The sequence below is a fragment of the Montipora capricornis genome, chromosome 9, assembly GCF_036669925.1.
Source record: "Montipora capricornis isolate CH-2021 chromosome 9, ASM3666992v2, whole genome shotgun sequence".
NCBI lineage: Eukaryota > Metazoa > Cnidaria > Anthozoa > Scleractinia > Acroporidae > Montipora > Montipora capricornis.
The window spans coordinates 24,358,336-24,379,392 of record NC_090891.1 but is presented as its reverse complement, the minus strand read 5'-3'; the positions used below and the strand labels follow the sequence as shown (position 1 = coordinate 24,379,392).

At 40.8% G+C, this 21,057-nt stretch overlaps 3 protein-coding genes across 4 annotated transcripts; all 3 read left to right on the top strand.

Annotated features, from left to right (window-relative positions):
• The first annotated feature begins 822 nt into the window (after positions 1-822).
• Positions 823-2,521, top strand: LOC138015396 (protein phosphatase 1 regulatory subunit 16A-like). The gene has a single exon (XM_068862422.1). The coding sequence runs from the start codon at positions 1,222-1,224 to the stop codon at positions 1,822-1,824; it is 603 nt and encodes a 200-aa protein (XP_068718523.1). The 5' UTR covers positions 823-1,221; the 3' UTR covers positions 1,825-2,521.
• A 369-nt stretch (positions 2,522-2,890) lies between these two features.
• On the top strand, positions 2,891-14,348 carry LOC138015395 (uncharacterized). 2 transcript variants are annotated; one of them, XM_068862421.1, is made up of 3 exons: positions 2,891-3,029; positions 7,509-7,617; positions 13,641-14,348. In XM_068862421.1, exons 2-3 carry the CDS (start codon positions 7,576-7,578, stop codon positions 14,307-14,309), a joined length of 711 nt encoding a protein of 236 aa, XP_068718522.1. In that variant the 5' UTR covers positions 2,891-3,029; positions 7,509-7,575; the 3' UTR covers positions 14,310-14,348. The 2 variants fall into 2 exon arrangements, with proteins under 2 accessions (XP_068718522.1, XP_068718521.1); XM_068862420.1 differs by lacking the exons at positions 2,891-3,029; positions 7,509-7,617 and adding an exon at positions 12,797-13,077.
• Positions 14,349-19,181: 4,833 nt separating this feature from the next.
• On the top strand, positions 19,182-20,733 carry LOC138016870 (uncharacterized). Its single transcript, XM_068864039.1, has 2 exons — positions 19,182-19,462; positions 20,026-20,733. The coding sequence occupies exons 1-2, from the start codon at positions 19,313-19,315 to the stop codon at positions 20,692-20,694; spliced, it is 819 nt and encodes a 272-aa protein (XP_068720140.1). The 5' UTR covers positions 19,182-19,312; the 3' UTR covers positions 20,695-20,733.
• Positions 20,734-21,057: the final 324 nt, after the last annotated feature.

The following is a 21,057-nucleotide window of genomic DNA, read 5'->3' as shown; positions in this document are numbered from 1 at the left end:
ACATTAAGATAGCAAACACGAAAAGCCAAGTGATGAAATAATGAGTAAATAATGGAGGCGACTATCTTGGCACACTTGCTCTCTGGTGTCTGAAATCAGGATTATTAAGTTATTCGCTGATTCCTATTGTCTAAGAAAACTCAAGCAACAGGTCTCTCATTTTATATCAGGTAATAAAATCCATTTTCTAAGATACGGTTCTGATCAATGATCCGCCCAAGTAAAATAACTGAATTATTACTTGATTAATTTCATTGAACCAATTCGGGTATGAAACTTTGCTTTGTGACGAGCTCATTCCCATTCTCTTCATGAGTCGAGACACCATGGCAAATTTTTCTCGCGATGTGGATAAGCTCTCGAAGAATATTAATCAGAAAGACTTCCGCGAAGAATCAGAAGACTCCTCGGGTAAAATTATTTGCCGCCTTTCGCACTTCGAGTAAAACTATAACAGTCTCCTTGTGCTCGCTAGGTCTTCAATTTTTTAGCTGAAAGCCTTTCATGTGCGCTGGTTCCTCCAGGTAAATAAATCTATGCCAGCATTGAGTTACATTGTTCTTGAATTGCAAAGTAATCGGATAGTAATGTTGGAAAACGAGAAGGCACAACGAGTACGTCATTTATTACTATCGTAAAACGGTAGATGTTTTCATATTTCTCTATCAGTCTTTTCGCTGGGACGAATATACTTAAAATCGTTTTCTAATTGTTTTCGTGCAAAAATGTTCGTCGTGTTCGCTATGTGACTCATGCCAAAGAATGTTTTATCTTCTCAGCTATTTGTTCGAGAGAGCTTATTCATTGGAAGATAAATGCAAGAGAGAGATTTTTGCAGCAAATATAAGGAACCACGTGTAGGTGACAAAAATGCCCCCCAAAAAAGCGTCTGACATTCAAAGGTCAGAGCAAATACCACTGTGATACCCATAACAAATGCTGTCAAATTTGATTGAATGTATGCGGATGCCGGAAGCCAATAGACGATTTCTTTAACGCTGTCGACTAGATGTTTACCAGACGATGCGATGACTGTTTATAGCTGCATTCGCCGGCCATTTACAACACATCGTAACTTTCAAAGCTTCTGGTTCATGCAGTGCCCAAGAGTTTCTGTCATCAAGAAACTTTGAACACCAGAACGTCTTTAAGGGCTATCGAAAGCGCATCGTTTTTTGGTACTCTTCTTGATTCTCAGTCTGTCTCTTGTTGGCTCAAGCAATGAATGCACATCGCCGGCAATCATTTTGCGGTTTCGCGACTTCCTTGGAAAGGAAAAAAGACGATAAGTATGGCCGCGAAAAGCAAAGGAAATTTTCTGCAGCGAGCCAGACATACAAAATAAACAAGGCGCAGAATGAAACCGAACTTGGGGGACTAAGAAGAGCTTCTTCTTTACCCGACTGCAAGGAAATAGCAAGGATGCAGTCAAAAAGGCTACCGCATAGCAAGGCAATATCAGTCACTGAAACTCCAGTGGTTGGCGGAATGAAGCGAGCACGGAGCGTTTCTTTCGCTCCTGAAGTTGTCTTGTTTGCAGCTGTGGCGGAGAACGACGTTGGCGAACTGCGTAAAATCATGGCAAAGGACGAAGTCGATATCAATCATCAGAGCGCTTCTGGGTTGACAGCTCTGCATTACGCTTCAGCTGAGGGAAGCTATGAATGCGTCCAGATATTGCTAGAAAGTGGCGCAGAGGTAGAACTGGTAGATTCGCAAGGCTGCACAGCGCTGGACTTTGCTGTTAGGGGAGGACACTTTGATTGTGCCTCGTACCTAATCAGAGCTGGAGCCGGAATTAAAAAGATTGTTAACGGGTTATAAAAAGAAGATAAAGAAATAAGAAAAGATGGAAAGTCGTCGATGAAACCAAGTTATTTCTGGGAAGATTGAAGCAGGCACGTTTCAAACACTTGTGTTTATTGGTTTACAAGCTAAGACAATTTCTCATCATTGGAACGAAATCAAAAGGATTTTAAAGTAGCGTTTATCCATGTACTTATGACCTATAAAAAGGCTGTCTCTATTAACAAGAGATTGAAGAGATTGTTTTTGACAGCACGGATCATTTTAATGTTCTGGCAATTTTCTCGCTTTTAACCTTTTTGCTAAAAAAAACTCGCCGGGTTAAACACATTTAATTTCGCTCATTAGGACATGCTTTTGTGCTCTGTCAACTGATCTCCATTTAACATTCCTGGCATGTTCATTTGCCAGGAGTCAGTTTCGGTGACTGCTTATTTAACTATGCTGTCAGAAATTGCCCCTTGTAGAGTCATTCAATACCGTTCATGTTCGCTTTGATTATGTGTGGGTTCTCGGTAATCAGGAAAGGTCAGATCGCGGTTGATGTATTGCAAGGGCTGGTTTTGTAGACACCGAGTTTTATAGTAAATAATTGATGGGGACTAACAATATCAGAGGAACAGGTCAGATTCGCGCAACATGACGAGACGAAATTAGCCACAGAGGCGATGTAACTTGATCACCAAGTATGTCATCCATTTAAATTATAATAAAAGAAGGAACTCTTTTGGATGAGTTAACCATTTCCCTTGTTTACGAAGAATATTGCATGAAGATTATACCCAGAAAAAGGCAAACAAACTTCTGTAAAATCTCGAGTAATTCTTTTGTATTTATGAGGCAGTACGTTAGTTTTGGACATGAAAAGCTCGACAGGGGAAGGCAAAGTTGAAGATGTTGTGCTGTTTCATCCACGCGTGTCTCCTTCCATTCGGAACATTTTAGTGGCAAAAAAAACTCGAAATGTTTTAATTCAAAGAAATGATTTTTAAAATGTATTCTGTCAACAAGGATATGTTTTGAATAACGCCAGCTACTTCGTTTGCCGCAATATTGCATAGTTATTGAGAGATGACTTGAAAAAGTTCGTTTTGGTCCTTTGATCCCGAAAAGATATTTCAGTCACCCAAGTGGCGTCGTGAAACAATTTAAGCTAATTTAACGTTCAAACTACTTTTTTTCTCTCATTGAAGAAGTGCAGAAGACTTTTGCATTTGCGTTGGGTAAGTTGCCAAAAAAAACGATTTTTCTTTGTCCTCCATAAATTTGTAATTTTTGAGCTTAACTTTAAACTCACGGGGTGAACATGCTGCGTTGCTTGCAGACAATATTCCCTCCATGTCTCACGACCTTTTTTTCTGTATCAAACGTAATCGATAATTCCAGCGGGAGATACAGCGCACCTTTTCGTTTATTTTGAAAACTATTTCAAATATTCCAAAATCAGATACTGAACTCTATTTTGCAATAGATTGTTTTAAAAAATCAATGAGCCGCAAAAGAGATGCAAGTGAACGTGATCTTAGCTTTCTTTGGGTATTCAATATCACTCAGAACATAAACTAGCAGGACGTATCTAAAAAGCCCTACCTCGGGCCCAAACTGATGTCGCGTTCGTTACCCTTTTCAGTGGAATGAGACTAAATGGAATACTGTGAGACTAATGGAATTCAACAAGCCTTGTTTAAGATAATTGCTACCACACGAACTTGACTTGACTTGAATGTGCTCCAGCGCTAGAACGACTAGACACTTAAATAAAGTGCTTTTCCTTCCTTCCCTTAACTCCCACTTTGTATTCTAGCAGATTAAAACACACCTTGAAGTGGATTCCTTTCTAAATTCTTAATCCTAATTACTAAGCATTCGAGAAATTTGCCTTGGAGGCCCACTTATGATGCCGATTTGTGACAGATATCGCATGCATCCTTTCCAATCTTGAAATTGTGTAGTAGCCAGAAGTTGGCCGCACCTTGAAGGCGGCTCTATGACAAAAGACAAAAAAAATGCTTTGCATAATTAATGAAAGCGTAAATAAAGATATTTATTGTAATAATCTTGTCTGGCAAAGACCTTCCTCTCTCGGAATGTGTACTACACGTTTCAAGGGGGAAGAAAAATATTGACATTAAAGTCGGAAAAGCTGTGAACGAAGAGAAATTTTTGCTATGTCAATAATGTGATTGTTGTGCCTTCTTCGCCTTTTTCTTACGCAAATTTCGCTCCTGCATCTTTCGTCTCCATTGTCGCCTAATTTGCCGTTGGATTCCACAACAACTATCTTTTGTCTTTTTTAAAGAAAGTCTTCTTCACGGGACGCTTACTTTTGTGCCTTCACATCCATGCTTTTAGTTTACATATCTCATTTCGAATGCGGTAACTAGTGTTCCCTTCGAATTCATAGTTGCAGTTTACTTTATAGTGCAACTGTTAAGAGATTACACTGCAATACAAGCAACTCGAAGACAACACAACATTTATTGTCTGAATCTCACAACACAACCCATAATAATCTCCGTTTCGGAGGCATTGCATCACAGTGGGGTTCAATGCTCTAACACTTTTCCCCCAGTAAAATTTACAATTTTACGTTCAACGAGTCTACGAAGCGTAGCGTGCACCCGTGCACGTGCACTTGTTCGTTTGGCAGTGAGCAGCAGTGCCTGTTTTCGCTGTTTTGGCAGCTTTGATGTCTGTTTTGCGGAACTGAGTTTTGTTCTCTTTTGAACAGGAACTAGGCTTCTGTGCATCAGATGGCGTTTTGCGGGCTGACTACTGGCTTCCGATGTATATGGTTTCTTCGAAGCACTTTGGCATCTACTTTAACATCGCTCAATGGATGACACTTCCTTTCCTCCATTTCTGTCCTTTTGGTAGTACAGTCCTTGGGGCTTAATTCTTACCAGTCGCTAGGCTTTAAGTAAATTCAGATAGCCAGCAGTACTACTAGAGATAATAAGCTTCAGATTTCTGGCTTGGTTTTCTTCCTTTTTTCTTTTAAGACTTGTTCGCTAATTTCCGGGATGACGTTCGAACAAATTTTTTTGTCCTTGTGAGATGGTCGAGGAATGATCGTTGCGCGGGAGATGTTGTTATGCCAACCGTTCGTGTATTGCGCTGGTCAAGTTACGCTTCAAATAATCTTCACCGCCGATTCAGATTTCCTATTGCTTCGGTGATGAGGAGGTGAAGACTTTATATGCTTAATCAGGGGCACCCAACGACCAATTTGTTGTAAAATGTATTATTATACCCCAGTTAATGAAAATAAATGTTATTAAGGCATTTTCAGGTGTTTTTCAGTGTTGCTGGGAAAACATTATCTGTTCCTTTTTCCCAGCAAGACACACAAGAAATTTCCCAGCCAGCTAGATAACATTGGTTGGTTTCCCAGCCAGCTGATCAAATTTATTTCCCAGCCAGTAATTCCGCGCGCTTTCAAATCCCTCGATCCAAAACGACCGAAAAAAAGCGACAAAACCGGGACTGAACAAGTTTTTTTTCCGCAAGCGCAATCACTCCGACCAGCCGTCGTATCGTATGTTTGTGACTACTCTGTGGGAGAGGGAAGGGGTTTTTTTTTTTTTTTTTTTTTAGTCGTTCTCAGTCTTCAGAGTTTCTACAGCCAGCTCGGGTTGAAATGCTAGAAAAAGTCAGTAATTCCCAGGCAAAACATCTATCAATAACAAAATTTCCCAGCCAGCTAATCGAAACACCTGTATTTTTGCCAGCCAGCAAGATTCCTCTGGGGAACAGATAATGTGAGGAACAGATTCGTTGGGTGCCCCTGCTTAATCTTCTTCCGTTGGCAGAAGTGTGAGAACTAGGCAGAGTCGAAATTCGGCTTACCACAGTTTTGCTACAATCTCATCAGGAATTCTCCATCCTGCAAATGCTTTTGCGTCAGAGCTAATGTTTCGGCTGCGGTTTGGTTTTTCATTTGGTCAAATCCAATCACCATAATATTCAACAAAGACTAAATAGTGTCTATTGTTTCACTCAAAAATGTGACACCAAACTTTTGACCAAGGTCTGTTAGGAATTGGATGACTCAGTAGGGAATTTCTTTTACGTTGTTTTTTTTTCTGAAAAGAGTTCCAGATGTCACATGAAGCAATGAACTGTTCAGTTGGATATCATTCCAGGCCACCAAAGAGATGTTCGAGCTGGTCGACGGGTTAAGTCATTACCCATGCGTGCTTGATGTAAATTTTGAAGTCAGTGTCTTTCTCAATGTAGCTGGGACCACGGTGCAATCGCCTCTGTACACAACCCCGACACAGAATGACAATTCGTCTTTGATGGTCCTGAATGAAAGAATTTCAGCGGGTACGTTCTTTGCTGATTGTCCAGCCTTCAGTTATGTGGTGGAAAACTTACTGAAGGCCCGCATGCGATCGACGCTGTCCTTGGTGGTCGCTTCTGCAATTGCACTTACTGGCTTGATACATTGCTACCGCCTCACCATAATGCATCTGCACTGGCACATGAAATGGGTGAATACTTTGTTCATAAAACCTCAACCATCAGGAGTAAACGCGACACCCATTGCCCCTCAAGTTTTATGCCTTCTCCTATGCCTACCAAACGTTATTCTGGCACCAAACCATCCTATCTCAGTCTGACTGTTTGTCCGATGACGACATAAATGATAATCTCATTGCTTCTTCTAATAAAAACTGTTGTCCACTAGACCCCATACCGTTTTTGCTTCTGCCTGCTTGTGTTGACACCTTGTTGCCTATAATCACAAACATGGTCAACCTTTCATTACATTCAGGAGTCTTCGCCAAGAGTTGGAAAAACGCACTAGTTCGCTCATTGTTAAAGAAGCCTGACTTGGACCATAAGATTTCGAAGACCTAATTAAATTTCGACCGATTACCAACCTGCAATTTGTTTCGAAACTTACTGAGAAGGCAGTAGCCAAACAAATCATCGATCACAAATGATGATTATTAACGGTCTCTTTCCATCGTTACAGTCAGCATATTGTAAATATCATTCCACTGAAACTGCACTTTTGAAGGTAAAAAATTATTTGCTTCTCAATATGAACAATGGACATGTGACAATCCTTGGGGGGTGGGAGGGGGGGTGGGGAACTCCCATATGAAACAGACGGGGATGCTCGTCGTCTCGCTTACGGGTGTAATTTGGTGGGTGTATTTTGGTCTCGCTTTGGGTGTTCCGGGCAAAGCGCCAATATTTTAAGCCGCCAAGATCTCGTTTAGGGTTCCGCGAAGAAACACAGAATTACGCGAAGAGAAACAGAAGTCAAATTTTCTTTTTAACTTGTTTTTAGGGGTCAAAATTTGCTTAAGCCACGCCCAGATTGGCCTCCTTTAGGGGTCACAAAAAGCTTGAGCCACGCCCAGATGGTCTCCTTTAGGGGTTAAATTCAAAATGTCCGACGAGCATCCCCGTCTGTTCCGTATGGGAGTCCCCCCCCCCCCCCCTGGGGCTTGACCTCAGTGCGGCATTTAACACCGTTTACCACGATCTACTTCTGCAATCGTATTTTAAGATCACAACAAATTTCAATCAACGGAACCCTTTCGCGAAAATTCTACCTGCAGTGCGGAATTCCGCAGGAAACATGCTTAGATCCACTACTGTTTATAATCTATTCGAGTAAGCTGTTTGAGATTCTAAAGTTCCACCTAACAACAGCTCACGTGTACGCGGATGTTATCTTTCAGCCCTGCCGTCAGCAGCAATCAGGCAGATGCTATCTCGGCTGTTGAGAACTGTGACATTAGGCAATGGATGCTTGAAGACAAATTAATGCTCAATGACGACAAGACTGAGGTAATTTTACTCATTGGAACGCATAAATAGCTGGCAAAGACCTCAATTGAAAGAATCAAAGTTGGCGAGGTCGATGTCAAACTGGTCAATACAGTCCGTAACCTTAAAACCTGGTTCGACAACAACTTAACAATGAATGCTGACATTAATAAGACCAACGGCAATGCTAGCCTTGTAGCCGCCGCACTAAAACTGTGGAATAATCTTCCGTTAGATCTTAGATGAACTTCCGATTTTAAAGTTTTTAAACGTAATTTGGAGACTCATCTTTTTAACAAAGCTTTTTCTGATATACATGTAGTATTGTAATTCATCGACTAGACAATTATTCATTCGTGTGTTATATTTGATGTACTGGTAATATATTGTTCTTTTATTGTAAGGCACATTTGAAAGCTGCATAGTTGAATTTGCGCGGTATTTAAATAATGTTATTGTTATTATTATTGTTATTGAGTGTAGTCCTGTTAAGGGCTGTTTTGGGTGACATTGACTGACGTTTCGACAACCTAAGCGGAAGTCATTATTTGACTCTGAAGACGACTTCCGCTCAAGTTTTGCAAACGTCAGTCAATGTCATTCTTGGCATGTTAGCCGATGCCTTGAGAACGGCCTCGGGCCATACTAAAGACAGAAGTGGACTAATGCTGCCGGAATAATAAAGCCGCAAAAGGCATCCCGCCTAAGGACGGGCCACCCAATACGGAGGTATATTCCTCTTTATAGAACTATGGAGAAAAATAGATCTTAGTTACGGTTATTGGAATATGAAATAAACATTGAGGGTAGGCGTGCATTTTGAGAAAATAATTAGGCTTGTTTTTCAAACAAAAGCAACACGATGGACAATTTGTAGTGTGTTACATAAACTGAAACTAAACGGGAACAAATAGTGACCCGCCAATTCCAATTATGCGCTTTTAAACGCGAGCAAGAGGTTTTCTCAAAAATTAAACATTAAAATAAAATATTATAAAACAAAGGTGGTCGTTAGATAGGTGGTAATTCACCTCTTAGGGCCTGATTACATGGAGAATTTTAGCCAATTTCAGCCCGGGTTCTGAAAGAAATCCTCTTGAAATGAAAGTGGCAATTACATGGAGAAGGTTTCAGCCCGGGCTGAAAATCCTAGATCGGTTTCAGAAACCGGGCTACGATTTTCCGCCCGGCCAAACGGGATGAAAAATACGCAAAAAATCCATGTAATCGAAATGAAATTTCAGCCCGGGCTGAAAAAGGAACGTGAGCATGCGCACAATTGTGTTTTGTGTTTTGCGCTTGGGCTAAAATTCATCATGTAATCGCAACAAAATCACTTTTCGGTATTGGGGAGTTTAATATGGAATTTAAGCAAAGACGACGGCTACGGCAACGCCAACGTCAAAAAGCAAGAATATGATTGGTTGAAAAAGAAAAAATAATCGTGCAGCACAAATTTCCGTGCATTTGCCGTACTCCACAAAACGACAACGTGAAATCACCAAATTTTAGGTTTTGACGAAAACGTGAGCATATAACAACGACGAACCATTTATTTTCTATTCTACTTTAGTTAAAGGATAGTTCGCCCGTATTTTACAACCTGAACAAGACAACATAATTGCAAAATACTTTTGATGGCATTACGTTATATTTTGGAGTAACGTTTGCCGCAGCCGTCATCTTTGCTTAAATTCCCTAAAGCCGCGGCTACACAGGCGATTTTTTGCTCGCGTTGGTGATGCGATGTTTTTCAAATTTTGTCGCGTCGCCTGCGCGCAAGGGTGCCTACACTTGTCACAAATTTGGGCGACAAATGAACAAACATTTTTCCTTCTAATTTCATTGGCTAAATACTCTTTAATAGTCGCGTCGCAAACGCAGGCAAAAAAGTTGTAGGGTGGCTACACGGGCAACTATTCGTGCGATTTTGTCGCGAAAGTTTCAACTCTGGCGACTTTTTTCTTGCGATTTTTTCACCCGTCGCGTTGCCAGTTTAAGGGTGGCTACACGTGTGATTTTCATTCAAATTCAAATTTGAAAAACATCGCATCACCAGCGCGAGCAAAAAATCGCTCGTGTAGCTGAGGGTTTAGGGAATTTAAGCAAAGACGACGGCTACGCCAAACGTTACTCTAAAATAAGACTCATGCCATTAAAAGTATTTTGCAATTATTCTGTCTTGTTCAGGTTGTAAAATACAGGCGAACTATCCTTTAACTGGTGGGGTACGAACGGTTTTAAAGTAAAAATAGAAAATAAATGGTTCGTTGTTATATGCTTAATAAGCATGCTCGTTTTTGAGACGCGGACGGCAACCGGAAGAGAACATTTCGCTTGCCAAGGCGATGGTGTCTTCCAGATTTTCAATACTGATCATCTCTAATGGAGAAAAGATACTTAGAGACGCGGAAGGTAACCGGATAGAACATTTCGCCTGCCAGGACAGTGATGTCTCCAAGATTTTGACACTAATCAACACTAATAGAGAAAAGATACTTAGCAATGTAAATGTGGTTGTGTGAAGGGTTGTGTGAAGAGAAGTTTTAAAAAGTGAAAAGGGAAAACCGCTCACTTCCGGTTGCCGTCCGCGTCTCAAAAACGCGCGTGCTTAAGCTCCCCATGAGAAACGACAACCAAAAGGCAGTTATATTATTGATTAAAAAATTGAACATGATCTTGCTGCACGTGCGGCACGCATTTTTGTACATTTCTTTCCCGTTCTCGTCAAATCAACAACTTGAAATGACCAGTTTTAAGGTTTTGACGACGTCTGCATACATCAGTCATTAAATTAGGGAGTTTAAGAACGCAACGTTTTTGAGCCGCGGACGGCAACCGGAAGTGAGCTGTTTTCCACCACCTTGACATTGCTAAGAATCTTTTCGCCATTAGAGATGATTAATTTTAAAATTTGGGAGACACTGCTGTCCTGGCATGCGAAATGTTTGCTTAAACTTCCTATTATCTGATGTCCCTTTCGTAGCTTCTGTATGTTCTTATTTTTTTGACTTCTTTCCGCCATAAATGAAGGAAGGATGCCGAACATTCGAAAATAACAATACAGGAGAATAAAGACAACAATTTGAAAAAAAAAAAAAAAAGACACCCCGACCTCGGCCCCAGCCCCGCGTTTCGGCTACTACCAAATTCGCGTCGTTGTTGCGCAGAATACTGCACAAATATGAAACCCAAATATGGGTGCGACACGTGAAGCACGATTATTTTTCCTCTTTTAACCAATGATATTGCTGTATCGTGGCGTTCTCGTTGATGACCGCGTCGTAGATCTTACAGTCAGCATTCTCTTTTTTTAGGACTGCTACTACTTGATTTTTACAGGAAAGACGTGGCGGGATTGTGTTCCTTGCACGATCCATGTTTTTGCATTAATTAACCACTAGTAACCACTCGTGCGGTTACTTGGTTGCAGACCAATTAGAGTCATTGCGGTCATCAGGCCCAATCTGGTTCCAGTTGTTTGAAGGGTGAATAGCGCTATCCACTGGACGGAATTGTGTTCCTTGCACGATCCACGATCCATGTTTTTGCATTAATTAACCGCTAGCAATCCCCCGTGCGGTTACTTGGTTGCAGACCAATTAGCGTCATTGCGGTCATCAGGCCCAATCTGGCTCCATTTCTTTGAAGGGTGGATAGCGCTATCTACTGGATACAGAAATCACTATCCAGTGATTAACTCAATTGGTTTTGCTAGCCTTTATCCTTTGGATAGTGATTTATCCGGATGGTTGATAGCGTTATTCGCCTCTCAACAACCTGATTGGTCATTATTTGGCCGGATTTGTATTCTGACTTTACATAAAACAGTAAAGTTATTAGCCAAGGCCGACACTTTTCGGTTATGGGATTCTGTTGCCTATGAATTCCGCCCGGATTACACGACCCTGAGTGTTGGTCCGGCCCTCGGAGTTTTTGATACCGCAACCTCCCGCACGGTAGCCCGATGCTGAACCAACTGAGCTACCCGGTCAGCGGTACTTTTCAAAAACGGCTCCCTGATGCAGCTTCTGCGACAAGAACGTCAATTCTAAAATATACAGCCAATGTGTGAACTCGGAAAAATCTGACTAATCTAGATGGAATTTGAGGTCGCGACCCTCCAAGATCAAACTGAAGGCTGTTGAAGACTTTACGATGAATAGGGAGATTTGTAGGCTTGGACTAGTCAGAACTACATCGAGCAGTGACATGGTCAAGTCAAAACTTTTCCAGGCATTTTAACTGCTTCCTGCAATCGCACTACTTCCAGCATTATTCACTGTCCGTAATTTTGTTTGTCAAATAGTGATTTTTTTTATACGAACGACCCTCTCTCGCTCCCCATAATCCTACCCCCCTCGCCTTTTTTTTTTTTTTGTCGAGCTTTCGCTCGATCACTGTATCAAAAAACACACCAAACCGCCTGCTACACGGGCTAAGTGCATCCTTAAAGTAACACGCTTCAATGAGCAGTTCATGCTGCCCCATAATATCGTTCCATTGTCGTTCTTGTCAGCAAAACCCCATTGTTTAGCACCTAACCTAAACTATTCGTTTCGTCAAAAGTTTGTCTCCAATGACATCGACTAACTAATTAACCAAAGTATCCTTTCTGCCCTTGAATTCACCACTGAGTTGAATTGAAATCACCAATAATCGGTGCTTGTGGTCGGCAAGTGGACCCATCAAGCAAATCAATCAAAAAACAAAAAAAGTCATTATAATTATAATCAAGTGAATATGTAGCCCACCGTAAAAGTAAAACAAAAACACACTTATCTGTCAACAAAAAAATTGAAAATTGAAAGCGTTTTGTGGGTCCGTGATAATGATCTCGTTTTTCGTGGGGAAAAATAGATTTATGCCCTCTTTAAAACGGTTTCGTCTCCAAAATCGAAATTGTGTTTTAAGATAGTGGATTATCAAATCTTATTTTTCTTTGTGGCTCTGAAAAATTGGGATGGAGCTGATGAACGTACAGCCCTCAACAAAGTGATTCAGTCGAACAAGTGCCTAAGCAATTAAATAGGCAAAGTAAAATCGATGTGAGCCTAATGATGAGTTCTGAGCAGCCAGCGGGCTTATAGACTGAATGAAAATGTTACATGGTATAACGGATCAGTTCCGCGGCAATTAATAAAACAGGTAGAGTTATGCTTTCACGGTCGCGTACTTGAGCAGTAGTTTGACCATGTAAGCCGCCGGTCCTACATTCAGGCGATAGGCCGGGTAGCCCACTTCTTTTTGTCAGTAAGTCCAACCAGGGTGTGTGAATTGTTGTGAAGCGGTGGCTAGGCAAATCGAATACCAAGTGTTGGACATGATAAAATGAATGGGTTCATTCCCGGCAGATCGAATTTTCTTATGGTGTTCATTATTTTGAAGTTGCTTTTGATTAATATAAGTGAAGGAAACTTTCCTTCTGTTCGAGATTCCATCTTCTTGAAACAAGAGAAATCCGAGACGGGACCGAAGGAGGTAAGTTAATTAAGGAGCTAAATGGGTGATGGGTTGTAATTGGCTGGAGCGGAGTAATGCCTGAAATCTTACACTGAACGCCTTTAAGGACAGACGGTGGTTACATCGAACCATTCATATTTCACGATGATGGAGGTAAGCGCCTACTTGGCGTAGCTGAACATCATGTGAAGTGTGACTCCTCTCGAAGGCATAGGAAAAAACTTTTTTATTCACAATATTTAGTCGATCTCGTATACATGTAATAAAGAAACTGAATTTCTTTGCAATTTAACAAAAGTATGTCATCAATGTATATCAGCTGAAAAATGTCAAGCCCTATTAGCTTGGTAAACAGCAACCAGCCGTCAACAATGACACGATCATGTGGCTGCAAGTTACGCATCACAAGAGGCCCAATTTTATGCTTTGACTGAGCAGTGAACCGTACATAGCATTCTTGCATATCAAATTTGAAACCGAATTATCGAGTTTTGAGCTTGCTTCGCAACGAACAGTACTTTAGGTCTTTTTTTATAGAGCGGGGTATATTTATAAAGCGCTCTGTTTTGTATTACACACAGGAAAACTGGAAAACGGATGAAGAGAAACAATACGGTGCTTTTTTGAATTCATTTGTTGAAAAAAGAGACACAAAGACAATGGTCGCTCCAAGGTTATCGCCATTTCGTAAAGGAAACGCCTTTGTTATTCGTCGTGGTGACATTAAAGATGATATTGAAAGAGCACTTGAAAAACATATTGAGGGAATGGAGCCAAATTTTAAATCAGCATCCTTTAAACGACTTTGGCAGAAGTTACGACAACCACTGACCGACGTACTGAGGCCGCGGAAGCTGGAGGAAACAGTTGATGAACTCTATAAATGTAAGCTTGGAGATGATTTCCATCCCTACGAATTTCCAACTGACGTAGACGCTATGCAAAGGGACTTATCGATTTGCAAAATTGGTGAAATTCTGGAGAAGGACATTTTGTCTTCCTCAAGTTTACCGAGAAGAGCGAGAAATTACACTCATATTTGGAACCTTCTCAAAAATCCGTTGACAGGATGTTTCAACGTTGCAAGATTGTCGACATTGATGGACGAGTTAGCACAATGCTTTCCTCGTTTTGAATTAGCAGGAATAAAGTACAAAGTACCAAGCAAAATGTCCGAAGTGAGAAGAGACGCGGTCATTTGCAAAGTAGATGAAATACTGAATTTATCACAAGACTACGAAAACATTTAAATTTTGTTATTGATAACCGTTTAATTATAAGATTGTAGGTACAGGGCTCGGGCCCGGGGGGGAGGGGGGGGGGACTCCCATATGAAACAGACGGGGATGCTCGTCGGAAATTTTGAATTTAACCCCTAAAGGAGATCAATCTAGGCGTGGCTTAAGCAAATTTTGACCCCTAAAAGAGACCGTTAAAAAACACAAAAATACGACACGCAACGAGTTTTAATGATAAAAAGGCATAATCATCGAATGCTGTTATCTAAAAAGAAAATTTAAAAGGAAATTTGACTTTTGTTTCTCTTCGCGTAATTCTGTGTTACTTCGCGGAACCTAAACGAGACCTTGGTGGCATAAAATATTGGCGCTTTGCCCGGAACACCCTAAGCGAGACCAAAATCCAAAATTTACACCCCTAAGCGAGACGACGAGCATCCCCGTCTGTTTCATATGGGAGTGGGAGGGGGGGGGGGGCTCGGGTCGGTCTATATACAGGCAGTCCATACAGAAGACCTGGTCTCTGAATCCTCCGAAATCAAACGATTCGGCAGCTTTCGGCAAACCATAGTGAATCCTTTGAAATGTGACCGTTGAATAAAAGCCACATGAACTTTCCAGTTTTGACAACCGTATAAGAATTTACTATTGTTATGTATAAGATTTAAAAAAAACGTAAAGCGTGGTTCAGCGTTGTCTGTACTCTTATCGACAACGATATTCGTAATCACAGTGGTCAAAATTTGTTGGTCAGTGGTCAAATAAAGCAGAAAACCTGAAAAGGTATTTTATATTCCCGACACTCGAAAGAAAACAAAAACCACGAAAACGGGTATCGAACCAATGCATGCCGCGAGTAAGAACTGCAAAGTCACGACTGCCAACTGAAACAAACTGAAGCAGGAAACGCATTGCTTAAAATTTAATCCCGCACTGAAATGGCTGATCTAAGACTATAAATACCCTCGATTTAACAATTTCTTTTTCGCCCATAAAATCAGTTATTTTATGAAAAATCTATTGTTTTCGCTCATTTGCATTAGATTTGGTACATGTGAAATGCGACGTTTAAAACGGGCGCGGCCGAGTGAGTCCACAACAAATTTTGACCACTGTGATTACGAATATCGTTGTCGATAAGAGTACAGACAACGCTGAACCACCCTCGATTTGTTCTTACCACAATATTCAACGCCAACGAAAGTTTTTATTTCAGGGCGTGACCAAAATCATGACCGAAAGAAAGAGCAAGCATGTCTGTAACATTCTCGCAATATGATTGGTTTATATCCTAAGATGAGCGTTCTTAATTGGCTATTTCATTGCGTGACAAATTGACAGGAGCAGCGTTGTCTTAAGTGGTACATATGTGGAAAATGGTAGATTCATTACCTTTTTATTGACACCGGGAAGGAATAAACTTCATGTCAACCCCGTTGTTTTTAAAAATATTAATCAAAAATAGTTGTTTCCAAGCCGTTTATTACTAGTAATAATTTTGTTTTCGCCAATTCGACTTTAATGAACTCTGTGTTCAAGCGAGCAGTTACATTATTATTATTATTATTATTATTATTATTATTATTATTATTATTATTATTATTGAGAGGAACAGCCAATCGATATACTTCAATCACATTATAACTATAGTTAATAGAAGTCCTAATTTCTCTCATTCGGCCATGTCCAATCGAATGATGCTTTTGTCGAAAGTTAGAGTAAAGGGTCCGCTATGCAAAGGAACTTACCGATTTGCAAAATTGGTGGAATTCTGGAGAAGGACACTGAGTCTTCCTAAAGTTTACCGCGAAGAGGGAGAAATTACACCCATCGGAACCCTTTCAAGAATCCGTTATCCGTTGACAGGCCAGGATGCGCTTCAATGTTGCAAAATTATTGACATCGATGGACGAGTTAGCGAAGTGTTTTCCTCGTTTTGAATTGGCAGGAACTAAGTACAAGGCGCGAAGCAAAATGTTCGAAGTAGATGAAATACTGAATTTATCACGAGATTATGACGACATTTAAGGCGATGGTGTCTTCCAGATTTTCAATACTGATCATCTCTAATGGAGAAAAGATACTTAGAGACGCGGAAGGTAACCGGATAGAACATTTCGCCTGCCAGGACAGTGATGTCTCCAAGATTTTGACACTAATCAACACTAATAGAGAAAAGATACTTAGCAATGTAAATGTGGTTGTGTGAAGGGTTGTGTGAAGAGAAGTTTTAAAAAGTGAAAAGGGAAAACCGCTCACTTCCGGTTGCCGTCCGCGTCTCAAAAACGCGCGTGCTTAAGCTCCCCATGAGAAACGACAACCAAAAGGCAGTTATATTATTGATTAAAAAATTGAACATGATCTTGCTGCACGTGCGGCACGCATTTTTGTACATTTCTTTCCCGTTCTCGTCAAATCAACAACTTGAAATGACCAGTTTTAAGGTTTTGACGACGTCTGCATACATCAGTCATTAAATTAGGGAGTTTAAGAACGCAACGTTTTTGAGCCGCGGACGGCAACCGGAAGTGAGCTGTTTTCCACCACCTTGACATTGCTAAGAATCTTTTCGCCATTAGAGATGATTAATTTTAAAATTTGGGAGACACTGCTGTCCTGGCATGCGAAATGTTTGCTTAAACTTCCTATTATCTGATGTCCCTTTCGTAGCTTCTGTATGTTCTTATTTTTTGACTTCTTTCCGCCATAAATGAAGGAAGGATGCCGAACATTCGAAAATAACAATACAGGAGAATAAAGACAACAATTTGAAAAAAAAAAAAAAAAAGAAACCCCGACCTCGGCCCCAGCCCCGCGTTTCGGCTACTACCAAATTCGCGTCGTTGTTGCGCAGAATACTGCACAAATATGAAACCCAAATATGGGTGCGACACGTGAAGCACGATTATTTTTCCTCTTTTAACCAATGATATTGCTGTATCGTGGCGTTCTCGTTGATGACCGCGTCGTAGATCTTACAGTCAGCATTCTCTTTTTTTAGGACTGCTACTACTTGATTTTTACAGGAAAGACGTGGCGGGATTGTGTTCCTTGCACGATCCATGTTTTTGCATTAATTAACCACTAGTAACCACTCGTGCGGTTACTTGGTTGCAGACCAATTAGAGTCATTGCGGTCATCAGGCCCAATCTGGTTCCAGTTGTTTGAAGGGTGAATAGCGCTATCCACTGGACGGAATTGTGTTCCTTGCACGATCCACGATCCATGTTTTTGCATTAATTAACCGCTAGCAATCCCCCGTGCGGTTACTTGGTTGCAGACCAATTAGCGTCATTGCGGTCATCAGGCCCAATCTGGCTCCATTTCTTTGAAGGGTGGATAGCGCTATCTACTGGATACAGAAATCACTATCCAGTGATTAACTCAATTGGTTTTGCTAGCCTTTATCCTTTGGATAGTGATTTATCCGGATGGTTGATAGCGTTATTCGCCTCTCAACAACCTGATTGGTCATTATTTGGCCGGATTTGTATTCTGACTTTACATAAAACAGTAAAGTTATTAGCCAAGGCCGACACTTTTCGGTTATGGGATTCTGTTGCCTATGAATTCCGCCCGGATTACACGACCCTGAGTGTTGGTCCGGCCCTCGGAGTTTTTGATACCGCAACCTCCCGCACGGTAGCCCGATGCTGAACCAACTGAGCTACCCGGTCAGCGGTACTTTTCAAAAACGGCTCCCTGATGCAGCTTCTGCGACAAGAACGTCAATTCTAAAATATACAGCCAATGTGTGAACTCGGAAAAATCTGACTAATCTAGATGGAATTTGAGGTCGCGACCCTCCAAGATCAAACTGAAGGCTGTTGAAGACTTTACGATGAATAGGGAGATTTGTAGGCTTGGACTAGTCAGAACTACATCGAGCAGTGACATGGTCAAGTCAAAACTTTTCCAGGCATTTTAACTGCTTCCTGCAATCGCACTACTTCCAGCATTATTCACTGTCCGTAATTTTGTTTGTCAAATAGTGATTTTTTTTATACGAACGACCCTCTCTCGCTCCCCATAATCCTACCCCCCTCGCCTTTTTTTTTTTTTTGTCGAGCTTTCGCTCGATCACTGTATCAAAAAACACACCAAACCGCCTGCTACACGGGCTAAGTGCATCCTTAAAGTAACACGCTTCAATGAGCAGTTCATGCTGCCCCATAATATCGTTCCATTGTCGTTCTTGTCAGCAAAACCCCATTGTTTAGCACCTAACCTAAACTATTCGTTTCGTCAAAAGTTTGTCTCCAATGACATCGACTAACTAATTAACCAAAGTATCCTTTCTGCCCTTGAATTCACCACTGAGTTGAATTGAAATCACCAATAATCGGTGCTTGTGGTCGGCAAGTGGACCCATCAAGCAAATCAATCAAAAAACAAAAAAAGTCATTATAATTATAATCAAGTGAATATGTAGCCCACCGTAAAAGTAAAACAAAAACACACTTATCTGTCAACAAAAAAATTGAAAATTGAAAGCGTTTTGTGGGTCCGTGATAATGATCTCGTTTTTCGTGGGGAAAAATAGATTTATGCCCTCTTTAAAACGGTTTCGTCTCCAAAATCGAAATTGTGTTTTAAGATAGTGGATTATCAAATCTTATTTTTCTTTGTGGCTCTGAAAAATTGGGATGGAGCTGATGAACGTACAGCCCTCAACAAAGTGATTCAGTCGAACAAGTGCCTAAGCAATTAAATAGGCAAAGTAAAATCGATGTGAGCCTAATGATGAGTTCTGAGCAGCCAGCGGGCTTATAGACTGAATGAAAATGTTACATGGTATAACGGATCAGTTCCGCGGCAATTAATAAAACAGGTAGAGTTATGCTTTCACGGTCGCGTACTTGAGCAGTAGTTTGACCATGTAAGCCGCCGGTCCTACATTCAGGCGATAGGCCGGGTAGCCCACTTCTTTTTGTCAGTAAGTCCAACCAGGGTGTGTGAATTGTTGTGAAGCGGTGGCTAGGCAAATCGAATACCAAGTGTTGGACATGATAAAATGAATGGGTTCATTCCCGGCAGATCGAATTTTCTTATGGTGTTCATTATTTTGAAGTTGCTTTTGATTAATATAAGTGAAGGAAACTTTCCTTCTGTTCGAGATTCCATCTTCTTGAAACAAGAGAAATCCGAGACGGGACCGAAGGAGGTAAGTTAATTAAGGAGCTAAATGGGTGATGGGTTGTAATTGGCTGGAGCGGAGTAATGCCTGAAATCTTACACTGAACGCCTTTAAGGACAGACGGTGGTTACATCGAACCATTCATATTTCACGATGATGGAGGTAAGCGCCTACTTGGCGTAGCTGAACATCATGTGAAGTGTGACTCCTCTCGAAGGCATAGGAAAAAACTTTTTTATTCACAATATTTAGTCGATCTCGTATACATGTAATAAAGAAACTGAATTTCTTTGCAATTTAACAAAAGTATGTCATCAATGTATATCAGCTGAAAAATGTCAAGCCCTATTAGCTTGGTAAACAGCAACCAGCCGTCAACAATGACACGATCATGTGGCTGCAAGTTACGCATCACAAGAGGCCCAATTTTATGCTTTGACTGAGCAGTGAACCGTACATAGCATTCTTGCATATCAAATTTGAAACCGAATTATCGAGTTTTGAGCTTGCTTCGCAACGAACAGTACTTTAGGTCTTTTTTTATAGAGCGGGGTATATTTATAAAGCGCTCTGTTTTGTATTACACACAGGAAAACTGGAAAACGGATGAAGAGAAACAATACGGTGCTTTTTTGAATTCATTTGTTGAAAAAAGAGACACAAAGACAATGGTCGCTCCAAGGTTATCGCCATTTCGTAAAGGAAACGCCTTTGTTATTCGTCGTGGTGACATTAAAGATGATATTGAAAGAGCACTTGAAAAACATATTGAGGGAATGGAGCCAAATTTTAAATCAGCATCCTTTAAACGACTTTGGCAGAAGTTACGACAACCACTGACCGACGTACTGAGGCCGCGGAAGCTGGAGGAAACAGTTGATGAACTCTATAAATGTAAGCTTGGAGATGATTTCCATCCCTACGAATTTCCAACTGACGTAGACGCTATGCAAAGGGACTTATCGATTTGCAAAATTGGTGAAATTCTGGAGAAGGACATTTTGTCTTCCTCAAGTTTACCGAGAAGAGCGAGAAATTACACTCATATTTGGAACCTTCTCAAAAATCCGTTGACAGGATGTTTCAACGTTGCAAGATTGTCGACATTGATGGACGAGTTAGCACAATGCTTTCCTCGTTTTGAATTAGCAGGAATAAAGTACAAAGTACCAAGCAAAATGTCCGAAGTGAGAAGAGACGCGGTCATTTGCAAAGTAGATGAAATACTGAATTTATCACAAGACTACGAAAACATTTAAATTTTGTTATTGATAACCGTTTAATTATAAGATTGTAGGTACAGGGCTCGGGCCCGGGGGGGAGGGGGGGGGGGACTCCCATATGAAACAGACGGGGATGCTCGTCGGAAATTTTGAATTTAACCCCTAAAGGAGATCAATCTAGGCGTGGCTTAAGCAAATTTTGACCCCTAAAAGAGACCGTTAAAAAACACAAAAATACGACACGCAACGAGTTTTAATGATAAAAAGGCATAATCATCGAATGCTGTTATCTAAAAAGAAAATTTAAAAGGAAATTTGACTTTTGTTTCTCTTCGCGTAATTCTGTGTTACTTCGCGGAACCTAAACGAGACCTTGGTGGCATAAAATATTGGCGCTTT

Coding starts and splice junctions, on each gene's coding strand:
- LOC138015396 (XM_068862422.1), top strand. CDS start 1,222: ATGAATGCACATCGCCGGCAATCATTTTGCGGTTTCGCGACTTCCTTG.
- LOC138015395 (XM_068862420.1), top strand. CDS start 12,928: ATGAATGGGTTCATTCCCGGCAGATCGAATTTTCTTATGGTGTTCATT. Junction 13,078..13,640: donor CCGAGACGGGACCGAAGGAG/GTAAGTTAATTA, acceptor TATTACACACAG/GAAAACTGGAAAACGGATGA.
- LOC138016870 (XM_068864039.1), top strand. CDS start 19,313: ATGAATGGGTTCATTCCCGGCAGATCGAATTTTCTTATGGTGTTCATT. Junction 19,463..20,025: donor CCGAGACGGGACCGAAGGAG/GTAAGTTAATTA, acceptor TATTACACACAG/GAAAACTGGAAAACGGATGA.